At 43.4% G+C, this 22,503-nt stretch overlaps 2 protein-coding genes across 2 annotated transcripts in view; one reads left to right on the top strand and one right to left on the bottom strand.

The window, feature by feature from the left end:
- Positions 1–22,503, top strand: part of anks3 (ankyrin repeat and sterile alpha motif domain containing 3) — a 204,546-nt gene that overhangs the window by 181,388 nt on the left and 655 nt on the right. The gene's annotated exons all lie outside the window — the stretch shown is intronic.
- sbk1 (SH3 domain binding kinase 1) overlaps positions 19,143–22,503 on the bottom strand; it is a gene marked incomplete at both ends in the record, with an annotated part of 13,384 nt that continues 10,023 nt past the window's right edge. Inside the window, 2 exons of the mRNA XM_084456676.1 lie at positions 19,143–19,973; positions 20,971–21,173. Of these exons, the coding sequence (XP_084312802.1) occupies positions 19,143–19,973; positions 20,971–21,173 (1,034 nt within the window). The remainder of the gene's footprint in view (positions 19,974–20,970; positions 21,174–22,503) is intronic.

Raw genomic sequence — 22,503 nt, 5'->3', positions numbered from 1 at the left:
TGGGAGATGTCTGGGACCACCGCGTTTGCGTCACAGAATCCTCTTTGTCTCCATAGAGGCCTAGCCCACTTTAAACAAGGCTTAAATTATGCGAAGGTTATGTGGTGGAAAAAAAGAAGCTGAATGTGTTGAGGTGCTGTTGCTGAGAGGCAGCATGGTAGTTCACAGATGAGACCAGATGAGACACACAGCACTAAAGATAGGCTGGTGTTTATGTACATTGACAGGTACAGAACAGTCAGTGACGTCAAGCTGTCCACCAATCACAGAACATGTCTCCTCAACATGGTGTGGTGTTGTATCTATGAGGATTTAATTCACAAAAATTGGTTGTTTTAGGTTCCCTCTCCCTCTTAGGTTGTACTTTGCTTTATACAAAACTTGTGCAGTTTTGCAGTCCACAAGATCTCTGAACTTCAATGCCCTAGATTTTAGAATCAGTGCATTTGTGTGTTCATAGTACCCCACATTATGTACTATTCTTATTGCTTGTTTCTGCATGATGCATATCGTCTGAAGGGTGCTTTTATTACCCCAAACTTCGGCACAGTAAATGAGATATGGAAGAACAAGAGTAGCCTTCAGTACAGTGTGTATAGTGATTTGTAGTTGAGCATGTGTCTTGTCCTAAATAAGATCCCTATTGTGCATGAGAGTTTGGACCTGACATATTTAAAATGTGGTTTGCAGCTCAAGTTGTGGTCAATGATTACCCCTAAAAATGTGTTCTCATATGCTCTTTCCAGCTTAACAGTATCAATGGTTACTTTAATCGGCGAATCCAGATGTTTGTCACGTTTCCCAAAAATCATACATTTGTTGTTTTTTTATGTTTATTGATAACTTGTTTGCATCAAACCACAACTTTAGCTTTTCCAACTCTCCAGAAACAACCTCCAGAAGCTGCTGAAGGTTCTTCCCAGCACAAACAACATTTGTATCATCAGCAAAAACAACATACTTCAATATATTAGAGACATTGCATATATCATTAATGTAAAGAATGAATAATTTAGGTCCTAGCGGTACACCATATGTAATATCTGAGCATGTAGACTTAGTAACACCCATCTGGACAAACTTCTGTCTATTTTGAATATAGCTTTTTAACCAATTCAGCCCTACTCCCCTGATCCCATATCTCCCCAGTTTCTCTATTAAGATCTCATGGTCGATCGTATCAAACGCTTTCTTAAGATCTATAAACACATCTACTGCATACTTGTCTATTGCACTTGTTAGCTCCTCAACCAGTTCCATTAAGGCCATTGCAGTTGATCTGTTTGTTCTGAAGCCATACTGACTTTCCATAAGCAACATGTGTTTATCAATGAAGATGTCCAGCCTAACTGCAAAGAGTTTCTCTAGAATTTTGGAGAACTGGGAAAGCAATGATTTTGGCATATAATTTGTGAAAATATTTTTTTCTCCAGATTTGTATATTGGGATCACTTTGACCAATTTCATTTTGTTGGGAAAACAGCCCGATTTGAAGGAAATATTGTACAGGTATACACTGTATGTATGTTAGAGGGACCACAATAGTGTCGACCACTTGTTTAATTAGGGTCATGTCAATTCCATTTGCATCCAAAGATGTTTTGTTTTTTAAGTTACGAACGATGTCAATCATTTTGTTTTTATCGGTGTCTCTCAGAAAAATAGTGGCTGGGTTTATATCACTGAAATACTTCTCAGGGCCTCCCCCTTGTGGAGGTTTTATTTCATTTGCCAATTTGGGCCCCACGTTCACAATGTAATAGTCTAGTGTCTTAGTAATTACCCATTATATATTAGGCTATACTTTGCATGTATTTACCAGGTACATGTTTAGTAATTGGGGGACTATGAAAAAAAAAAAAATGTTCAGAGTAAGTTAATTTAGCAATAGAAATCCATAAGCCTAGGGCCATCGGGAGCATTTCGGATTACTAGCGGACCGCTGTCCCTGACGCTAATAATCCGCCAGAGGTCCGCTTGCCATTTGATGTGCAAATGGCCAGGAACCCGCCAGCTAATTCGGCCGGAGGTCCGCCAGCAGATTCGTCTGTAGGTCCACTAGCCTTGTGTTATATTCCGCTGGAGGTTCGCCAACTCGTCCATCGGGGACCCGCTGTAGGTCCACTAGCCTTGTGTTATCTGGGTTTATCCCTTACCTTTGTCCAGAAACAGAAATAGCATATAGAAATAACGTTACAGGAATCATCAGTGTAATTGCTTTAGCCACTGACCGCTACCATTAATGGAAGCTGCTGCTAGTTGTTGTGAGTTCATGAGCTAACTGGCTATCCTGCTCTTATTGTGCTGGATTAGCGTTGGAAGCATTGGAACTGATGTGTCCAGGTGACAAGTATCTTAATTTGTCTGACATTATTTTGTGTCATTTCAATTCACAGCTATTTCAGTGGCATGACTAGCTTCCGTCCTACCAGTCCTGAACAGAAACAAGCCAGCCCGCACATAAGCCAGGCTGGACCTGGTTTCATTCTTTTCATGCCATTGCAGCATAAGGCAGCTATTTTTGTCACTATCGAGGGCCACATTGAGAGAGAAAAGAAACAAGAGACTAGGCTTTGTTGGGCACAATAGAAGCCTTTGGGGTTTTTCTCTGAACAAACACAGCTGGTTGCCTCTGCACCTAGATCAATCATGTCAGAGTATCTTAAAATGTCTTTTCCCTTGCCTAGTCCCATAATTATACTTCTCTCTTTTGTTGTCTATTTTCAAGCTGATATGTTGTGACAGAAAATGCACATTGTGATTAATAGGTACATTTTGCTTGGAATGCATTTTGCTTGGTTAATGAGAAGAAATACTGGAAAAGGCAGACATAACACACACACACACACAGATACACAGGCATGCCTGCACACAAACACACACAATCATGCATGCACGCACACACACACACACACACACACACACACACACACACACACACACACACACACACACACACACACACACACACAAACACACACACATACACAGTAATTATTCCAACTTTTACATACATCAAAATCCTATTAGATCTTCCTTACATCAAAGCAAGCACCTTGTGCCATAATTAATGCACTCCAAGCTACACTTTCTGAGGAGGCTAAGGAGATCTGGTGTTACCATCCCAGACATGACCACCATCTACGCCGGATACCGTACGTCCGCTCCTCCCTGGAGTACGCCTGCCCAGTGTGGAATGGTAACCTAACAGAGGCCATGTTTTACCAGATTGAACGTGTCCAAAAGCGTGCCTGCTGGATCATAATGGGCAGAGCATACTCTGGCTACCAGGACGCTCTCCAAACCCTCTCTCTCCCCACCCTCCATGAGAGAAGAAAGTCACTCTGTAGGGACTTTGCACTGAGCCTCCTGAACTCCCCCTGCAAGAACTGCCCCCCCCCCCCCCCCCCCCTTCAGAGCCCAGGAGTCCGGTCGGCACACCAGACATGAAGCACACCTGCAGACACCCAGACATGAAGCACACCTGCAGACACCCAGACATGAAGCACACCTGCAAACACCCAGACATGAAGCACACCTGCAGACACCCAGGACAAGAACCCAAAGATACAGGATGTCTCCCATCCCCTCCCTGACAAGAATCTTGAATGACCATTTTAAATATTGAATATTTGTTCTATTGATAATTTGAGTTAGCCTAGGTTTAATGTATATATTCTTGTAAATACTCATGCATTTCAGTTTTTTACTACTATATGAGTGTCAAATAAAAAACTTGAACTTGAACTTGATGATGAGGAGCAGACAGCCCATATTCACAGCTGCGGCTCAAATCTCTTACCATCAATACATCATCATTTCTGGTCCAGTTTTTTACCTTCACAATTCATATATCTGTAAACTGCTACTTTTTTCTTTACTTTTTTGCAATTACGTATGTTTTGCAGATTTTGAATGGGGATTGGAGGACTGCTCCACAATTTCAAGTTCTTAATAGGACATTACAATAGTCAGCTTTTCAACAATAGGCCTCAAGGAGGAAATGGAAACCTGCCTATGGTGCCAAAATACTGCATCTGTACAGTATTTGTTGTCCAGAAGGTTTGAGATTATGGTAAATGGACTGCACTTATATAGCCCTTTTATCCAAAGCGCTTTACAATGAAGGCCTCTCATTCACCTATTTGACCCTACGATCATTGGACGACCTGCTCTACTGTACCTCCTGAGCTACACCAGCGCTGATTAGAGCAGAGGACACATATCCGCTGTAACTGAGGGGACCAATAGACTATTATCATCATTATAGCAATCAAGCCTGATTGAGTGGATGATGATGATGATGATGATGATGATGAGAGAGAGCTGATTGCCTGGACACTACATGCCCCTCTTGTTATTTCATCAAATTAAATGCTGTGAAAATCTGAATGTGTTAATCAACAGATCAATTAAACATGATGGGGTAGATGGAAAACAAACCGACATTCAAGAGTCAAGACAAGTCGTATCTTCTACATATGTGATGATGTCTGATTTGTGAACAAGTACAGAATATTTATTCCCATAATGAGGTTTATGTTTGACCAAAATTCTTCAGGCGAGTTAGAGGGCCCGAATTTGCTGGACAAAATGGGTCATATTGAAGAAAAGAAAGAAAAAAAAACTAGAAATGGTGCTCAGAAAGCATAGACCTCCGCCCCTGAATGCATTTCATGGCTCTAGTTTCATAAAAATCAGTTTGGTAGTCTTTGCGTAATCCTGCTAACAGACACACAGACCCACACACACACACATACACACACACACAGCACACATGTGCTGTCGCTGGGGCGGAGGTAATAATACTCTTTGCTTCAATGATTAGTACCTCCCCAGGGAAATGAGCTAAAATCAGCTTTCAAGGATCAAACTCATACTTCCCATTTTAAAATTATCTTTATCACACAGTGTTCCTCAAGTCAGGCACTTTGCTTTCTTCAACCATGATTCTAGTGCCAGAAACAGGACATGAATTTGCAGAGGAATCGATGTTAAGCTCAGTGACCTGTTAACGGGAGCCTTGATTAGTCAGCAGCTCGGGATCACACTGTAAATGGCCGCCTTGGGCTGTACTGTACCTATAGAAATGGAGAAAGAAAAATCTTATTTCAGAATGTTAAATCTTTAATGTTCTGGAAAGTCACTAACGTACAACCCTACTACCTTACCCTTTCACATATCTGCTTAATGGTAAATGGACTACACTTATACTGTATAGCGCTTTTCCACCTTAGCGGCACTCAAAGCGGTAGCTGCCATGCAAGGTGCTAACCTGCTCATTGGGAGCAATTTGGGGTTAGGTGTCTTGCTCAAGGACACCTTGACATGTGGACAGTCGGAGCTGGGATTCGAACCACTGACCCTTCGATCATTGAACGACCCGCTCTAACAACTGAGCTACAGCCGCCCCAATGAGTTAGCCTATATAAATGTAATCACGTAGAAGGTCGATAAGAGCACTCCAAGATCCCTTGGTACATTATGAAAAATGGGCCCATTTCTCTAATGTCAATACTGTGTAAACGACTTGTCCAGGTATTTTCTAAAGGCTTAGGTTGTGTGTAAATAGATAGTTGTGTGTGTATTTTATAAGGTGGTGGTTTAATATTAATCATCATGCAAGAATTATGTAGCACATCACTCACAGGAGAGGAGAGATAGTGTGAGTGACACTTTGTTTGATTGCTCTCGTCTGTTGTTTTGTTTAATCTGCACCCCTCCTACCCCTGCCTCCCAGTGACTGGGCAGACCTTTTGAGGGCCCTTTTATCTGTACCGCCAATGGTCTCATATCTTACAGGTACATAATCTTTTCATTGTGTTTTATCGCTGTCTTGAATTACATTTTGTCATTCTAATGTCTTTTTAGTACAGACGATAGTGATGGATTTCTGAAAAAGACACATCAATGTCAGAGGCATAATGGAAGATGGTATCATTTTGCTGTATTGAATTACCTCCTTGCTGTTTTATAAATACCAACTATCAAAAGATCAGTTGGCTAGCCCCTCCCAATCCTTACTGCCTCTGGTCTTGTTTATTGATTGAAAAAACTCTCTAGAAAGAAATAGAGGTTCGAGGATGGAAATAGATTGTAGCTGATGGGGTGTGTGTGTGTGTGTGTGTGTGTGTGTGTGTGTGTGTGTGTGTGTGTGTGTGTGTGTGTGTGTGTGTGTGTGTGTCACATGATGGACAACAACTGCAGTAGAGTCTGTGTACAGTAAGTGCACGTGTGACATACTTCTGGGTCTTTGGGGCTGCAATAATGTCTACAAATGATTTGTAGACTTTTAGTAAATGTTTAACAAATCATTTGATAACATGAAAAAAATAAATAAGACATTCTTAAAATCATTTACAAATGTTTTACTACATATTAACTAACATTAATTAATGTTGAACACATCATTTACCTAAACCGGTGTAATTTGGTGCGTGTTTAAATAAAAGTGACTTTGACTATGACTATACATATTGGTGTAGTCATTAGCTAGTTAGCTAATGTCAGCTACTGTACCACGATGCCACAGCTTGCTACTGTATCTCAAATTCACAGCTAAACAGTAGTTAGCAAGCTATACTAGCTTGATACCTGGGCCATGTTCAATCTGAAAAATGGTGTGCATCGTTTTGCTATGGTCCCTGCTTTAACCCAATCAGCAGAGAGATTTAACGCACCACCTAATCTATTTCAATAAACATTTTGCTACTGTACGTTTTGTCGGGACTGAATTCACCCCTGGAAAAATTAATCACATCAAGACATCAATACTATAAAATCATTCATATGTCAAAAACCTGGCGCGCAACAGGGTTAGGGTTCACTCGTGTGCAGTATTGGGTGGGAACCATAATCTGACATCTCATTGTATTAACATACTGTCTCTCCAAATCTATGTCTAGTTCTTTTGTGTGTGAAAGTCCTATTATAGGCCTAGTTGTTCTAGACATACAATTATATCTGACATTTTCACTGAATATCACACAAGATAAAGATGCAGGCATTCTCACACAAATCAACAAATGTACGCTTCTTACTGTATTTCCATTAAAACACATCCAAGTGGCACATAATCATTATCATATCTGTCTGCTGCATCTCAATATCTCATGCTGTTATTCATAGCCACCTATCAGAAACCCTCCATGACTCAGTGTGCCAGGAACAGATGGCGTTTCCCACATAAGCTGCAGGCAAGAGATGAAAGGGTGGAGGCCATAGGGGCTGCATGGTGGGGGGCTGCGTGTAAACTGTAGCTATGCACCCCAACAATTCATCTGAGGGGTTAAAAAAAATTAAGAAAGAAAGAGAGAAAGAAACACACCAAAATTCAACTATGATGGCCGAACAGTAGACTCACAAGTCAGTCTTTGCTCAGATGACTAACTTTAACACAAAGCTGTCTGCATGACAGGCATGAATATTTGTAGCAATGGATTCTCTAACCTAGTGCTAGCCAGCTGAGCTAGTTAACGTTGTATGTAGCACTAAACTAGTTATGCCAAAAGACGGCTACATTAGGCAACACCAGCACTAGGCCGCTTTACAGACAGTAACCTTAGCTGGTTTGCAGAGGTGAATTTATGCCGGTGTTTCCTGTGGCAAATCAAAACAAGCGCAGATGACCGTCCGCCTGGGACTTTGTCGTCAGATCTTGGACTAATACCCAACACAAGGAATCTGTTAGGCTAGCAAGTCAGTAGCTACGTCTTTCTTGTCCTGGGTTAAACATTTTTTTGAAGTAGTTTTCCATAATTCAGTAAGAGAATCAAATCTAACGTTGCTCGCCGGGACATCCATATGCAATGTTTTGTTCCACTTGTATATCCATGGTTTCACAATGGGCGAATATAGGGGTAGACATAATTTCCGGTAAGGCAGGTCTTTCACCGTATTGGAGGATAAAGAGTGATTGTGATTAGTACAGTAGTGTTGGTGGCAGGGGCTCATTGTAGCCCAGATCCTCAATTGGCATGTCTCCAGACTTTCAGTGGCGGAGATCCTGAAAGTCTGGCAAGCACGACTAGCCTAACAGCAGCTATTTGGGAATGCTTCCTGGTTTCACTGGGAAGCTAATGGGATATCTTCGGGCCCTTGACGGGCATCTTCAACAGTCATGGAGACACTATAAATGCCATCTTTCTGAAAAAGGATTAAATGTCTTCTCCTTGAGAGGCCAGAGTTGCTCAGTCTTCTTCCCCCGTCTTTCATATTTGGGAGCTGATAGGCCTTTGAAGATAAGAGGGAACGATTAATGAGAGATAATTCCCACAGTAATAATAACACTCTAGTCCTCAGTTGATGAGGCTCCTTCTCCCCTCTCTCTTTCCCACTCTCTCTTTCTCCCTCTCCCTCCCCCCCCTCTCTCTCTCACTCTCTGTCATAATACATTTATAATAAATTACTAATCCATTATGTGAAGTAGATCGTTTTTATGGTATGTAAAATGCATTTTGTATGAACATTAAGAGGTGTTGTTTAAGAAGTGTTGGCTAGAGACGCTTTGATCATACACCATGCTTCAGACAGAATACATGGGGGGGTCCTCCTATGAAAAGCCCAGGACTCCTCTTCTTCAACATGTCATCTGTGTTTTCCTGCCCCCCCCCCCCCCCCACCCCCAAGGACCACCTTTATCCATCTCCACCCCCCCTCTTCCCCTTCGTTTGATGTCTGTTCTCTTCTCCCTCCTGTTGACTGAGTGCTCCAGTTTTTCTGGGTTGTGGGGGATGATCCAAAAACATTATTTGCCCGTATTCCCAAACTGGGAGTGATGCAGTTTCAGGGATGATATGACGCAGATTTATTCATGAGGCTAGTTAGTGCAGTCCTCCTGAGAGAGAGAGAGAGAGAGAGAGAGAGAGAGGGGGGGGGGGGGGGCACAAAGGGAGAGAGTAGGGGAGAATGGGATTTTGGAGGGAGACATCCAAATGAAAATAAACAAGGAGAAGGGAGAAAGGAGGAGAGAAATGTGGGAGGGGGAGGGGGAATGCTAAAGTAGGCGGAGTGGATTAATGTTTGTGTTTACTTTGGCAAGTGTGGAGAGAGAGACCAGAGGGGGGCCCACTTAGGTGCAAAGCTCTTTCTAGTTTTTCTTTACAAATCTACCTTCAGCACAGATGCAAATTCTCAACAAGTAACCTATTATTTTGTAGTGGAGTATATAGTGAATGAAATTAACCGTTGAGAATTCGAACACTACAAAAAAATGGCGGACGCAATATAGTGTGCTATATAGGGAATAGGGAACGGTTTCAAACACAGCTTTTGTGTGTTAGTAGGCCCATCAGAGACTCAAATGTGCAAAAACAATGAAAAAGTTAGTTTTTCAAACGTGGACCCCTTTAAAACCTGTGGAGCTGAATACCAACCTGGTCCCGGATAAAAGATAAAAAGGAGCATTCAATATCAGACACAGAATTCCTGCATTAGTTTAACAATGGCCTCGTTCACCCATGCTATTAGATTCACCAGGCAAGCATGGTACTGCCGTTCAATCACAAAGGTGATCTTATCGAGTAAATTTGAATAATATCAAACTTTAACTTTTAATTATAACATAATTTCCATGGTTTTGCAGGACACTCAACGATGCTTAAAGGGGACATTTAGTCCTATTTGTTGTCTGTCTACCATGAACCTGAAACATAGAGACCATAATTTCACTGATCATTCCAGTATTGAGCTAGCTGCAGTTTTTCTGCAGGCTCTCACTGGGCTACATTGTAAGTCAATGAGGCACCCGTAAATGCGTTGAAAAACTATGATAGGCTAAATGTGCTTTTCTGAGACAGGAAGCACAGGGTGTAATCTTACCAGTCTCAGTGGTATTTATTCAGTTTGGGTAATCTCACATCCTCTAGTGTTTGCTCAGATTATGAAAAACATGGCGGCCTTTTGACTGCTGTAGTCCAGTTTCAGTAATAGCATATCAACAGCGACCTCAGAACCAACTGGGCTTCAAAATTCACAATACCCATCTTCAATTATGCATTTTAACTTTTATAACAAAACATACTCTGGGAGTCTCTCTTAAAGACATACTTTATTTTCTGTATTTTTCACAAATCCCGTTCATTTTTCCCAAAGGGATTTAGAACTCAGAACCAAATGACGGCGATTCTAATTTTTCAGCCTACAAAATGACAACATCACCTCACCATTCTATTGTTTAGCAACCAGTATCCCACCTTTCTTATCCTTAGTAAGCTTTTAGAGCATACGGTGGTTCTGACGAAGGAGTGGTTTTCATCTCAGTAAAAACAAACAGAACAAAGGAGATGAGAGAGCTCCAATTAATTATTTAGAGTGAAGAACAACACCTTGAAAAGCAGACCCTTACTTCAGTCCACCCCTCCCTCCCCCATATCAGTTGTTTACAGCCTAGAGCAAAGTTTAGGGATATGACTAAGACCAGGTTTGACGTCAACCACCAGTTAAATTGTTTTAATTTTCTGTCAGAATATCATAAATATAGATCTGGCAGCGCTGTACAAGATTCTGCCGGCAGACAAAAGCCCACATACAAACCAAATCCCATCCTTGTCTCATCTCTGCAGTGAAGAAAATGTCCCTCATTCTGATGAATGTGCTGTGGGATCTTCTCTGTGATCTTGGTAGGCTACTTGACCTTCATCTGTTTGCCCATACTAGTGACCTCATCAGCTGGTGACTGTGGTGCCCCGAGTGATCATCCTGCTTTAATTAGGTTGAGTAAGAAGAGAGTAGACGGATCAATCAACTTCATATGCAAGCCTTTATTAATGAGGTTGCTCTGTTTTCGTCTTCTTCTGCAGTTAATGATGCTTTTACTCATCATGCACTGTTCAGTCCACTGGTCTACCCACAGCTGTCCTCGGTGCCAAACCCACAGAATAAGTCCTCCACCTGCCCAATGACTGCTGTGCAACTCAATTCGAGTGCCAAAACGTAGCTCCGGCAATATTGATCCGCCTCCGGGTTTTTAGCTTCGTTTTGGAGGTCTTTTTTGGGGAAAACGCTGAAAACGCAGTAGTGTAATCCAGGCCTAAGACTGACCAGGGAAGGAAAAACATAGTCATACATAATAATATTAATCTGTGCTTCCACAGAACATTTCCTCCTCTTAATCCCTTGATTAAATCACCCTGTCACATCCTGTGCCGAACGATGGCTATGAAATGCGATTTCCAATATACTGAGTGCAAAACAAATAGGAGGGGGTCACAGTGCACCTTTCACGCCTCCAGGCACCCAGTGGAGGGTGTCCTCAATCGAACCAAACCCCTCAGTCTCAGGTGAGCAGCATCCAACGCTTTCATGAATGAGAAGCCCGCAGGTTGTCTTGCCAATCCATCTCAGAGCTACTCACAGCTTCCCTGTGGTGAAGTCAGAGCCAGGATGATTCACAGGACCCTGAGGTACGTACGTGTTGCAAAGCATGTGTTAGAATAAAGCATCAATCAAGCCTGGTCCTTCACTGTTTTTCATACCCTCGACTGACTGTTTTCATTATCCCCAGGTGTTTTTACTGTGCAATAACAAAACAATACTAGCCTACGGAAGATTCATTCATAGCACAGACAGAGAAACTGCAACAGATCATTCCCTGGGTTCCTGTGGTGAGGTCACTGCTAATGATACCGTCTGTTAGCAATAGCATCAGTCCCAGGGCAGAGTGAGCATGTGTGTGTGTGTGTGTGTGTGTGTGTGTGTGCGTGTGTGTGTGTGTGTGTATGTGTGTGTGTAGCCAACAGCTCTTAACAGACACGAGGTGTCAAGGAAAGAAGTCAGGGAGGGTGTTGTTGACGTCAGAAACAAGACTTCTTCATTAGGCACTGCCGCATGTGCCGCAGTGGTGAAATGAGCCGTGGAGCTCCATTACCAGAAAAATAATGTCCAGAAACACAGAGAGCAAAGAGACAACCCTGCCAGTCGTATGGTAGGAGCTGTAACAAGCTGAGGTTAAGAGGATGCCTTGCTCAATCATGTTTGTGTCTATAAACACAGAGAACAGCCCCCCCCCCCCCCCAATGGCTGGTACTGGAAACAGTTGAGATAACCTCACATGGTTTTCCGTCCCTTACTGTACATAGGCACTGATAAAGCCTCCGTACTGTAAGTGCTGCGTAACACGTCATAGCCATAACAAACAGGGACATTTATCATTATCTTATAGGCTTATATCAACTTATTATATCAGCAAAGTGGATCCTCAGGAGGCCAGTGGATGCGAGGGCCTAATGCCTGGTTCACATACAACATTTAAGGCAGTTCTAAGCAGTTTTACAATCAAATGTTTATTTTAAAAATGCTGTCTCAGTTCTAACACTGCAATTCTAATGATTTGACATGATGAATCTTCAGCACTCCAGTTTTAGAACAGAGACATTCTAGAACTACAAATATTCGAAAAGAAGAAACCAATCATATCATTCAGATCAACAAGAGTATCATTACCCATCACTGAGGAGGAATCATCACCCATGTCCACCTTTAATAAGAGAATTGACTGTGAATTGAATTGACTGACTCATCTTTGTTTTCACACCGGCTGTAATTCCTGTGTCACAGCTGTACCTCTACCTGCAGTCTCTTTGAGACTCATTTGTGGCTAATTAAAAGTAATAACGCTGATTATCTCTGGCAGTGTCTGTGGCCAGGGACCAGGAAACAGCGTTGACGGTGGCTATTTCTGGGGCTATCTGGTTTTTGAAAACATTTTTTTCAAGATTCAACATATGTAATCTTATGGAAAGGTTCACGATGAGATGGACGTTCTAAACCTAGCGTCTCATCACAGCTATTGTACTACTTTTGTGTGGACTGCAGGAGTATTGTGTATCTGGAGATATTTCTGATCTTCAGTGCTGCAGACTTCTGATGCAGTTGCAGAGTTTGATTTGAGGAGTGGGAGTTGATGGAGTCAATTTTGAGCAGTTAAAAGTGGAGTTATTTCAACTAATGCAAAGTGCCCATGGGACTGTTTTGGTTTGTTCTCTATCTATCTATCTATCTATCTATCTATCTATCTATCTATCTATCTATCTATCTATCTATCTATCTATCTATCTATCTATCTATCTATCTATCTATCTATCTATCTATCTATCTATCTCTATGTCATTAGAGACTAGATACTGTATAGACTAGATTAATTAGTGAAGGTGTTAGCGACAATAAGTGTAAGTATGGTGTAAGTGTAACATATGGCCAGCCGGTCATTATTGAAAAATAATAGCCCGACAGTGCATTCAGAACCCTAAGGTGAAGCCAGCAAAATGGTTCCATGTGCTTGGGCAATGGACGTTTTCAGAGACTGGCTTGATGAGAATGGGTTCACATCAACCAAAACCGTTATCAACTGTTTAGAATGTTCAGCAACTTTCAGATAACTTTCAACTGTTGCCCATAGACATATAATGTGTTGCCCTTAGCAGCGGTCAATATTGCTTGGTTGCCCTTGACGTCAATCAATTATCGAGAAATAATTGACCAGTAGAATGTGCGATTGTCCAATCAGAATCGAGTATTTCAGAGAGCCGTGTAATAACACAGGGTAGTAATGGTAAAGGGTTAATGATACGACTTAAAAGTTTACAAGTTCAATGAGTCCCAGACAGTCTGATGACAACAGTGGTTTGCTAAGAAGGATAGCATACTGTAAGTAGCTACTGTATATTGGTAGAGCTAAAGCAACAGCTTATTCGGACTCTGAGAGTTGAGTGATGGATGATGACAGGTGTTGCTAGGTTGCGAGGCCCCCTACAGCACACAGACCTCAGAGAGTAGGGAGAATATGGACAACAGATGAAGGGGAAATCCCCCTGCGGTCCAGTTCATTCACCGTCATACTAGGATTCACACAGGGATGAAACAGGTTCCACAAAAGACTGTTTGAGATTCAAACCAGGATTCAAACGCTTATTTGGTCATATGGGATTCATACAGGCTGCTAGATCAAACAAATCAGACTACAGAATTGTTGAGTACAGAATGCATTCAAGGTTGAAAAAATGACATAATTCACATAGGTCCATGTTGGCTATATACAGTAACTGAGGCAGGGTATCTGAGAGATAAAGATGATGTACCCAGGCAGTAGTCTAGCTAATGCACAAGGAGGAGGCAGTAGTAATAAAAAGCTTTCCACCTAGGTGGACTGTCACGCTATCGTTTTTGCTCAGGGAATTGTCAATGGAAGGAACGCACACACTGACTACATACAGTACACAAGCGCTCTCCAGCGACAGAACACTTATAAAGAAGTGCCTGCCTCCGAGCAAGGGATGCTACAGTATGGAGGCTTTGGACTCAATGGAAATTTTCAGAATTCTTCTAAATTGGGCTCGCCTCGGTTGCTATGGAAACGGAGACAGGCTGATGCTCTGCCCAGAGTGGCATCACTGGCTCTGACAACATTCTCTTTGTGAGGAAACACACAGGCATGACCACACACGAACAGATAAACAACAGATTGGTTGGGGCACATATAAAACCCCAAAACACATAGACCATAGAAATGGGAAAACAAGTTTGAGAACACGGAAATTTGGATTATGAATTCATCTGGAACTGGGCAATGAACTGAGCCCAAAGAATGCAAAAATATCTCCCAAAGTTACCCCTATTAGTCGCATGCTGAGAAAGGAGGATTTAACAATGTTATATGTAGGCAGCTGCAAACTACAGTCCAGTGAGTCCATTCACAGTAGCTTAGCCTAACAACTCCTCTGGAAAGCCTAAGTTTAAACCCCTATCTTTTCTGGACTCTAAAACGCAGAGAACTCAATTTTGCCAATCCTGCCTAGACTCCTCCAACAGTGCGAGTTTAGCTTTTCCCCAGGCACGATGCTAACGCGATTATACCAAGAGTAGGACTATAAGTATTACTACCAGGGCAGAGCAGAGACTCTCTACAGCCTTCACACTACGTGCTGCTTTGTTGACCTTTGCAGTTCTGTCCTGTCTGGACTGATTATCGCAGCTAGCAGCCTCCATCCACCGTCCAACTCTATCCCATTAAGACTCGTCGAAACTCAGTATTAACGCACTCTAAAGGGGGCATCTTGTCCTCCGTGTGCCATATTCAAGCTTCCCTCTCTCTTTCATCCGTCTCTTTGAGGGCACCCGATAACTCCTATCTGTGGGTGTGTTAATTGGCCTTACAGTAGGAAGTCGACTTATTGAAGCCATCTGAGGGCTAGCAAAATGCACCAGACCACAGCTTCCGTAAATGAGATGCAATTTGAGTTGACCTTGGGCTAATATGCCGTCTAAAGGACACATCTCAAGCTGCTCTGAATTACCAGGGGCTCAATGTTTCTTTAGATGGAGTGAAATTTTAAACAGGGAGGAAATAAACAGCAACTTAAAGATATTGTTTTCATATCCAAGGTTAATGTGACTTTAATGGTCATCTCAAAAGGATATTGTGACAAACTGACAAAAAAAAACAAATAAAAAAACTATTGACGGTGTGTCAAGTTTGAGTTCAACTCACTATTAAACATGTTGTTTATTCATTTCTTTGTGTTAAAGACATTACATACAGTATTTTTCATTTACACATGTACATTTAAAAGCTTATACCAGGACATGTAACTGAGGTAAAATGTCTACTCACTAGCGCTAAAATAATACTTTCCCGAATGGGATCCTTGTGCTTATATTTAGGTCATAATCCCTGTCATAACAGTGCTATAATGCAATTAAATTAGGCCAAAACTACAAATATTCAATGTACAGCATACTGTAATGTCACAAAGCTACACATTTAAGTTATGCAAGCATTGTGACTGCCATTTTAAATGAAGTGCTTCTAAAACACATCTGTGGCTTTCTATATTATTGCATGGGCAGAACTTTGAGACCTAAGGCAGGACAATGTTGTACTTCCATAACCTACAGGGGACTGTTGCCTCATGAACATGAGTGTATCAGACCTGGTTTGAAATATTATTTGAAATTCTTTAATGACTGTATCAACATCATTTGCTAGAGTCTGCCTGAAGTTCCAGGTGGGTGAGGTCTGCCTTTTTGGAAACGGACCATTGGTTATATTGTGCCAGACAAGGGCAATCAAGCACAGATAAGTAATTGAAGTGAATTCAAATAGTATTTTGACCCAGGTCGGGAGCATGTCCTACCACTGAACAACTGACATTACCACATGGCCCGCCCACAATCAGTTAGAGTAAATCAAGGCCTCAACTTCAAACAACTGTGGGCGCCCTTGGATTGTGATATCCCGCTTGGGCACTGACTTCATGACTAGCAGACAAAAGATGAAGATGACAGTGGATCTGACTTGCCTTGTTTACTAGGCTACTAGAGCGTACAACAGAACAGACGCGCTGCTCGTGTGAAGCAGTGTGTGATGCAGTAGTGGGCAGTTGCCATGAGAACGCGTGGCTCACAGAGGTGTCTGTCATACTTGGGAGGTGTTGCAGGAAAAAAAGAGTAAGTCAATTATGTTTAATTTCTCGAACAGTGGAGTGGAGTCCTCCGAAGGAAAAAAACAATACTGAAACTATCATTATGGCGACAGAGGTGATGGGCTGTCACGAGGAAGAAGGAAAGAAAGAATCGTACTCAAGCCCACACTTTAGATCACATCACAGAACAACAGTAGGTGAGGCAGGAAAATTGAGATGAGAGCTCTAATGAAGCAGTGAAGCAGAGTGTGTAATTGCCTGGAGCTCATCCGCTGAGACTCCAGATGCTAGCAGCGCACTGGGCTTAATCGATCATCTGCCCACCGCAGATGTGGGAGCGAGAGAGGTTGCCCTCCCAGACAACACACAGCAATTTGGGTATTGGGAGTCAGCAATTTGGATGCTGGGAGAAGAATAGACAGATGGGAGAGATGGAGAGAGGAGAGATGGTAGAAGAGAACAAAAAGAGAGGAGGAATATGAAGGTGAAGGCTGAGGTGTGGGAACACTGAAATGCCAGGAGCATCATCTGCTTTAGTTGCGTTGGAGAATGTATGCTGTACAATACAGGAAAACCCAGGCCCACAAGCCAGTTCAGTATTGTCTGTGAATTGGTTTAATTGAAAACAGCACACTCTAAAACAAAAGGGCGCTGTATAGAACCTTTTATAACAGAACGAGCTGAAAAATATACAGGTTTTATATACAGTAGAACCCTAAAGTTCCTTCAGCTCTGTAAGGTGCTAAGGTACCTTCTGACCATATAAGGGTTCTATCTAGAAGAGGGTTCTCTATGGAACTTTATTTCAGAGGGTTCTTCTATTTTGACAAAGGGTTCCATATTGTACCCTTTTGTGAGTGTTATATTGACAGAGGAAGGAAAGAGCACTACTGACAACATTGGGACAGGAAGCACCACTGTGTAGAGGTCATCTGCCCAACTCTCACTACCCATCTTTCACTGCAGGCTCTAAACTCATCTCTTTAAGAAGTACTACCACGATCCTCCCTCTTAAGCACCTATTGTATTTTAGATTGCTATTCTTGCACTTTGCCTTCAGCACTAGATTATGCTCTCAGTCACTTGTTTTAGAAAGGAGATGCACTTGTGAGTTCTGGTAAGTACAGTGTAGAAATATATCTGGGAATGATTGACACCAGGTCTGGGAATGATTGACATCTGTCATTCAAATCAAAGAGATATGAGTGTTATACAGTGCAGTGCTTTCAGTAAGCCTTGGTTGTGTCCCAATCATACTCAAGGTCCTTCTACAGTCCACCGTATACTTACTGTACATTGTGAATCTAACAACTACAACACATTTTCATATGTCCTCATAATTTGTATGCTGTACATACTTTGTCATACTCTGTTGCTACACACAGTGCATTGCTCTGACAATGATCTTAAAACCCTGTAAGCCCTTCCCTGTGGTAAAAAACAACAACTAGCAGAGCTACATATTTTTGTTGAACTACCTGACATTACAGTGTACCGCTTGACACATTAAATATTTACAATATAAAGTAAGATTTCTCCATTACTAATACTGTCTGTCTCTCCTATTACAAAGAACTTGTGCTTTATTCGTTTCAAACATACATGAGCACACATACACATCCACACACAGCAGGTATAAAATAGGCCATCCCTGTGCTCTAGACCAACCTACATTTCCGCTACCAACATAACAAAAAATAAAATAACAACAAAAGAACAAAAGAAGATAAAATCTAACAAAAGAAGATAAAATCTATTCAAATTGGAAGATACCTTTTTGAATGGTCATTTTTAACAGGAGGTATGACTCTAAACAGGAAGTCACCTATGACTCTAAACAGGAAGTCACCTATGACTCTAAACAGGATGACTCTAAACAGGATGTCACTATGAGACAGGAAGTGACCCGCTGATGTGTCCTGAGAGCAAAATGTCAGACAGCAGGACCCCTGTCTCAGTTGAGATGTCTTGTCAAGCACTCTCCCACAGTACTGTAACTGCTACATTGAGGTTTCACCTTCTCTAATGTCCTTCTTTTCTTTTCACACTTTGGATTACAGCCTTAGGATCCCATTTATTCAGCGATATGACCGTCAAATGTACTCCAGCACTTTGCTGCAAGTTCACTTGCCCTCTTTTCTTAGCATAGGTGTAGCATAGCACATGACCTCACCAGCGTATTAATGGGCCAGGGCAAATGAAGGCCTATTAATAGAGAGAAAGAAAGAGGAAGATAGAAAGAGAGAGATACGGAGAGAAGAGAGGCAAAAGAAAACCAGGTTATGTCAGAAAGAGCTGAGGATTTTATTTCTATCAAACTCTATTGTTTAGAAATGGTTTCCATTGTCCGTAAAGTTAAAATCATTAGCTGTTACCGTGCTGCCAAAAAACACACGTTGGCCAAAAGCAGGATGAGAGGCTCAGAGAAGCAGCATCTGTGGACTCGTGAATGTTGCCTTGCCAAGTTGTGAACAGTGATTCGCAAATCAAAATGACAAACGCATGTGCTGGCAATGACTTCTCCAGGAGAGAATGCGAGTGTTGGGTGATATCTACTGTATTTCAGTGATGCCTTGCTGCGCTATCGGGCTACGTTTTCTTGGCAGTGTGCATACTCCACCCAGTACACTTAAGTCTCTGTGACTGTCACTTATCTACCTACCAAACGGCTCCATGACTGCCTCCGCAATGCCCACAGACGCCACTTCTCATCCTTTCACCCTCTCATACGCAGATCTCGATGGCGGTGGCCATCACCATCTGGCTCTTGGCTTTGTCTCGTCCTGGTGAGTGGTGCTGCTTAGACTCCTCCCTGGGGGACAGCGGGTCGGAGAGGACGCTCCGTTTTAGCGGCGCCGGGCGCAGGCAGGCCGTCCCCGGGGGCGTGGAGGGCTCTGGGTGTCTGTGGGAAGAGCGTATTGAAGAGGAGGAGGAGGAGGAGTTGGCGAAGGCCCCAGGGCACACCCCGGAGCTGGACCTCTCGCTCCTCTTGGCCCGGCAGGAGGCCCGGCGGCGGAGATCGCTGACCAGCTCGTACTTGACGAAGCAGAACACGTCCTTCACGCCGCACCGCTTCTCCGGCTCGGCGGCCAGCAGCCGCTGGAACATCCGCAGGGCGTCGTCGGTGAAGCGCCGCCACTGGGACGGGAACGGCGCCGCCGGGCACCCCGCCCGCTGCCAGCGCCGGAACTCCTCGTAGAAGGTGTCGGCGGGCAGCGCCGCCTCCCAGGGGAAGTTGCCCGTCAGCATGCAGAACACCAGCACGCCGAACGCCCACACGTCCAGGCTGGTCGTCACCAGGAAGCCCTCGGCCCGGCTGGCCCGGCACACCTCCGGTGCCGTGTACGGGATGGTGCCGCTCACGCGCTTCACCCGGCAGCCCACGCGCCGCGTCATGCCGAAGTCGGCCAGCTTGACCCGCCGGCACTCGCGGTCAAACAGGAGCACGTTCTCTGGCTTGACGTCACGGTGGACCAGGCTCTTACCGTGCATGAAGTCCAGAGCCAGACCCAGCTGCTGCATACAACGCTTAACCATCTCCTCAGGAAGACCCACCTGGACGAGGGGAGGAGAGGAGGGGAGGAGGGGAGGAGGGGAGGAGAGGAGGGGAGGAGGGGAGGGAGAGGAGGGGAGGAGGGGAGGAGAGGAGGGGAGGAGGGGAGGAGAGGAAGGGAGGAGGGGAGGAGAGGAGGAGAGGAGGAGAGGAGGGGAGGAGGGGAGGAGAGGATGGGAGGAGGGGAGGAGAGGAGGGTAGGAGAGGAGGAGGAGAGGAGAGGATGGGAGGAGAGGAGGGGAGGAGGGGAGGAGAGGAGGAGAGGACGGGAGGAGATGAGGAGGGGAGGAGAGGATGGGAGCAGTAGAGAGGATGGGACGAGAAGAAGAATTAATTAGAGCGGTGGGGCAACAAATTAAGAAAGATGGAGGAAGTGAATGAAACAGATGAATAAGAAAACAAAAGAATCTGAAACGTTCTGTTACGCGAGCTTCCAACAAGCTTCTGTAAGCACCTTTAAATCTAGCATTCTTAACTATGACCCACTGAAACAAAACAAGAGCTGTACTCAGACCAGTTACAGAGCAGGCAGGGCTCCAATCCTAGGGGAGCTTGTTAAAACTACGAGGCTCTGAACACGGCGGTTGATTGGATGGCGGAGGCTGGAAGAGGATGGTGATACTATAGGGTTGGTGATATGAGGAGGGGTGATAGGATGGGATGGCGATTGGAACGGGTGTCATAAGATTCACGGGCGTGGTAGTAGGTGGGGTGATATGATTGGATTGGGACACATGAGGGTTGGTGATTGGGGGAGGTTGATTGATTCAGATGGTGATAGGAAGGAGGGATGATGGGATGGTGATACTGTAGGGAGTGTGATGATTGGAGGGCTGGTGATTAGAGAGGAGGTGATTGGAGGGCTGGTGATTAGAGAGTAGGTGATTGGTGGGTTGTGTGATAGGAGGGTAATTGGCGGTGCTGGAGGGGGTGATATGATTGGATGGTTATGAGACGGGGGTGGTGACCCGAGGGATGGGGGGGCGGGATTCGCCATACCTGTGGGGGGATGATATCGAACAGGTCTCCCGCGGGGGCGTACTCTTGTCCAAACACGTAGCTGTCCTCCGTCTCAAACAGCACGTCCAGGACCTGGATGATGAAGGGGCTGCAGCCCAGCGTCCCCGTCAGGCTGTACTCCCGCAGGAAGCTCCGCAGCTTCGTCTTGTTTTTGGTCACAAACTTCAGCGCCATTTTGGTGCCTGGTGCATTGAACAGATATGTAGACACGAACCACACACACACACAAGCACGCACACACACACACACACACACACACACCAATGTAGTTAGTGAGAATGTTTTACAAAGCCACGTCATTCTGGAGCCGGAGGCTATTGTAACTAATTCAATTTGATTGCTTGACACGCTGAATACATTGGACAGCTTATAATCGGTCAAAATAGCCGAATGCCTTTCATAGTTCATAGGGAGTGTTAATACCTTTAATCGTTATCTGGCCATTCCAACATTGAGTTCATATCCAATGAGCGTTGGATAGTCCTGTAAATTGCTTATTCCTTCAACCTGCAGCAATGAGTAGCCTATTTCATGCTGAAATACACTGACTGTAATAATGCAATGTGCCTTGATATCATGCAATGTGCCACTTTGTTCCCTACAATATTGTAAGAGTGGAGAATATTTGAAGGAATAGAGAGAATGCTTATTCTCTGCAGCATGTGGGCTACGTGTTGATGATCTGTGCACTTCAAGACACATCACTTAAGTTATGAGAACGAACCCATCAGTTTCCCTTGGTGGTTATTTCTGCAATACAATTCACACCCACAACTATTACACTGCTTTATTTCTGTCTGTCCAACATTTTGATGGTTTGCTGCTGAGCCACAATAAAGTTTGCACTCACAAAATTATAATTACAATGATTTCCTTTAGGGCTATTTCCCTGTCCAATCGTAAAATGTTTAGTTCTCGTTATACAGTACTTTATAGTACGTTTCAATAAATACGCTGGAAATAGACTTCCCTTGCTGCACTGCTAAAAATCAAACTAATTATTATTCCATTTTACTTATATTAAGTACTATTAATTGTTGATGCAAACGTGTGCTTGTCAATTGTTCATTTGTTTAAATAGCCTATTATTAGATATTTGATATCTGTGAAAGCCCCTGATTTTTTGTATTTTATGGTAGGCTATTGCTACAAGTCATTCCAAGGCTATATGCTGATATTTGCCGACACTGGAAACAGCCATCTAATGCATGGACATAGACATTGGTTGTTTTTACATTACATATTTACAGGGGAAAATGGAATTAGAAAAAAATTTGACTGTGCGGCCACCACAACACACATTGTACAATCCTTTAATAACAGGGCTTTTTAGTAAATTGTTTGATTCATTGGTTTAAAACAAATAACAAACAAGTCTCAGTTTTCAGTAAAATAATTCATATGACAAAAGCATGGCGCGGGAACGGACAGTTGTGGGAATAACGGTGGCGGTTTAGCGCAGCTTTGACCCTATCAGACCAGCTAATAGATCATTACTAGTCTTGTTTGAAG

Source organism: Borostomias antarcticus (assembly GCF_949987555.1).
Source record: "Borostomias antarcticus genome assembly, chromosome: 22".
In the NCBI taxonomy this organism is placed as follows: Eukaryota; Metazoa; Chordata; class Actinopteri; order Stomiiformes; family Stomiidae; genus Borostomias; species Borostomias antarcticus.
This window is presented reverse-complemented; position numbering and strand designations above follow the sequence as displayed.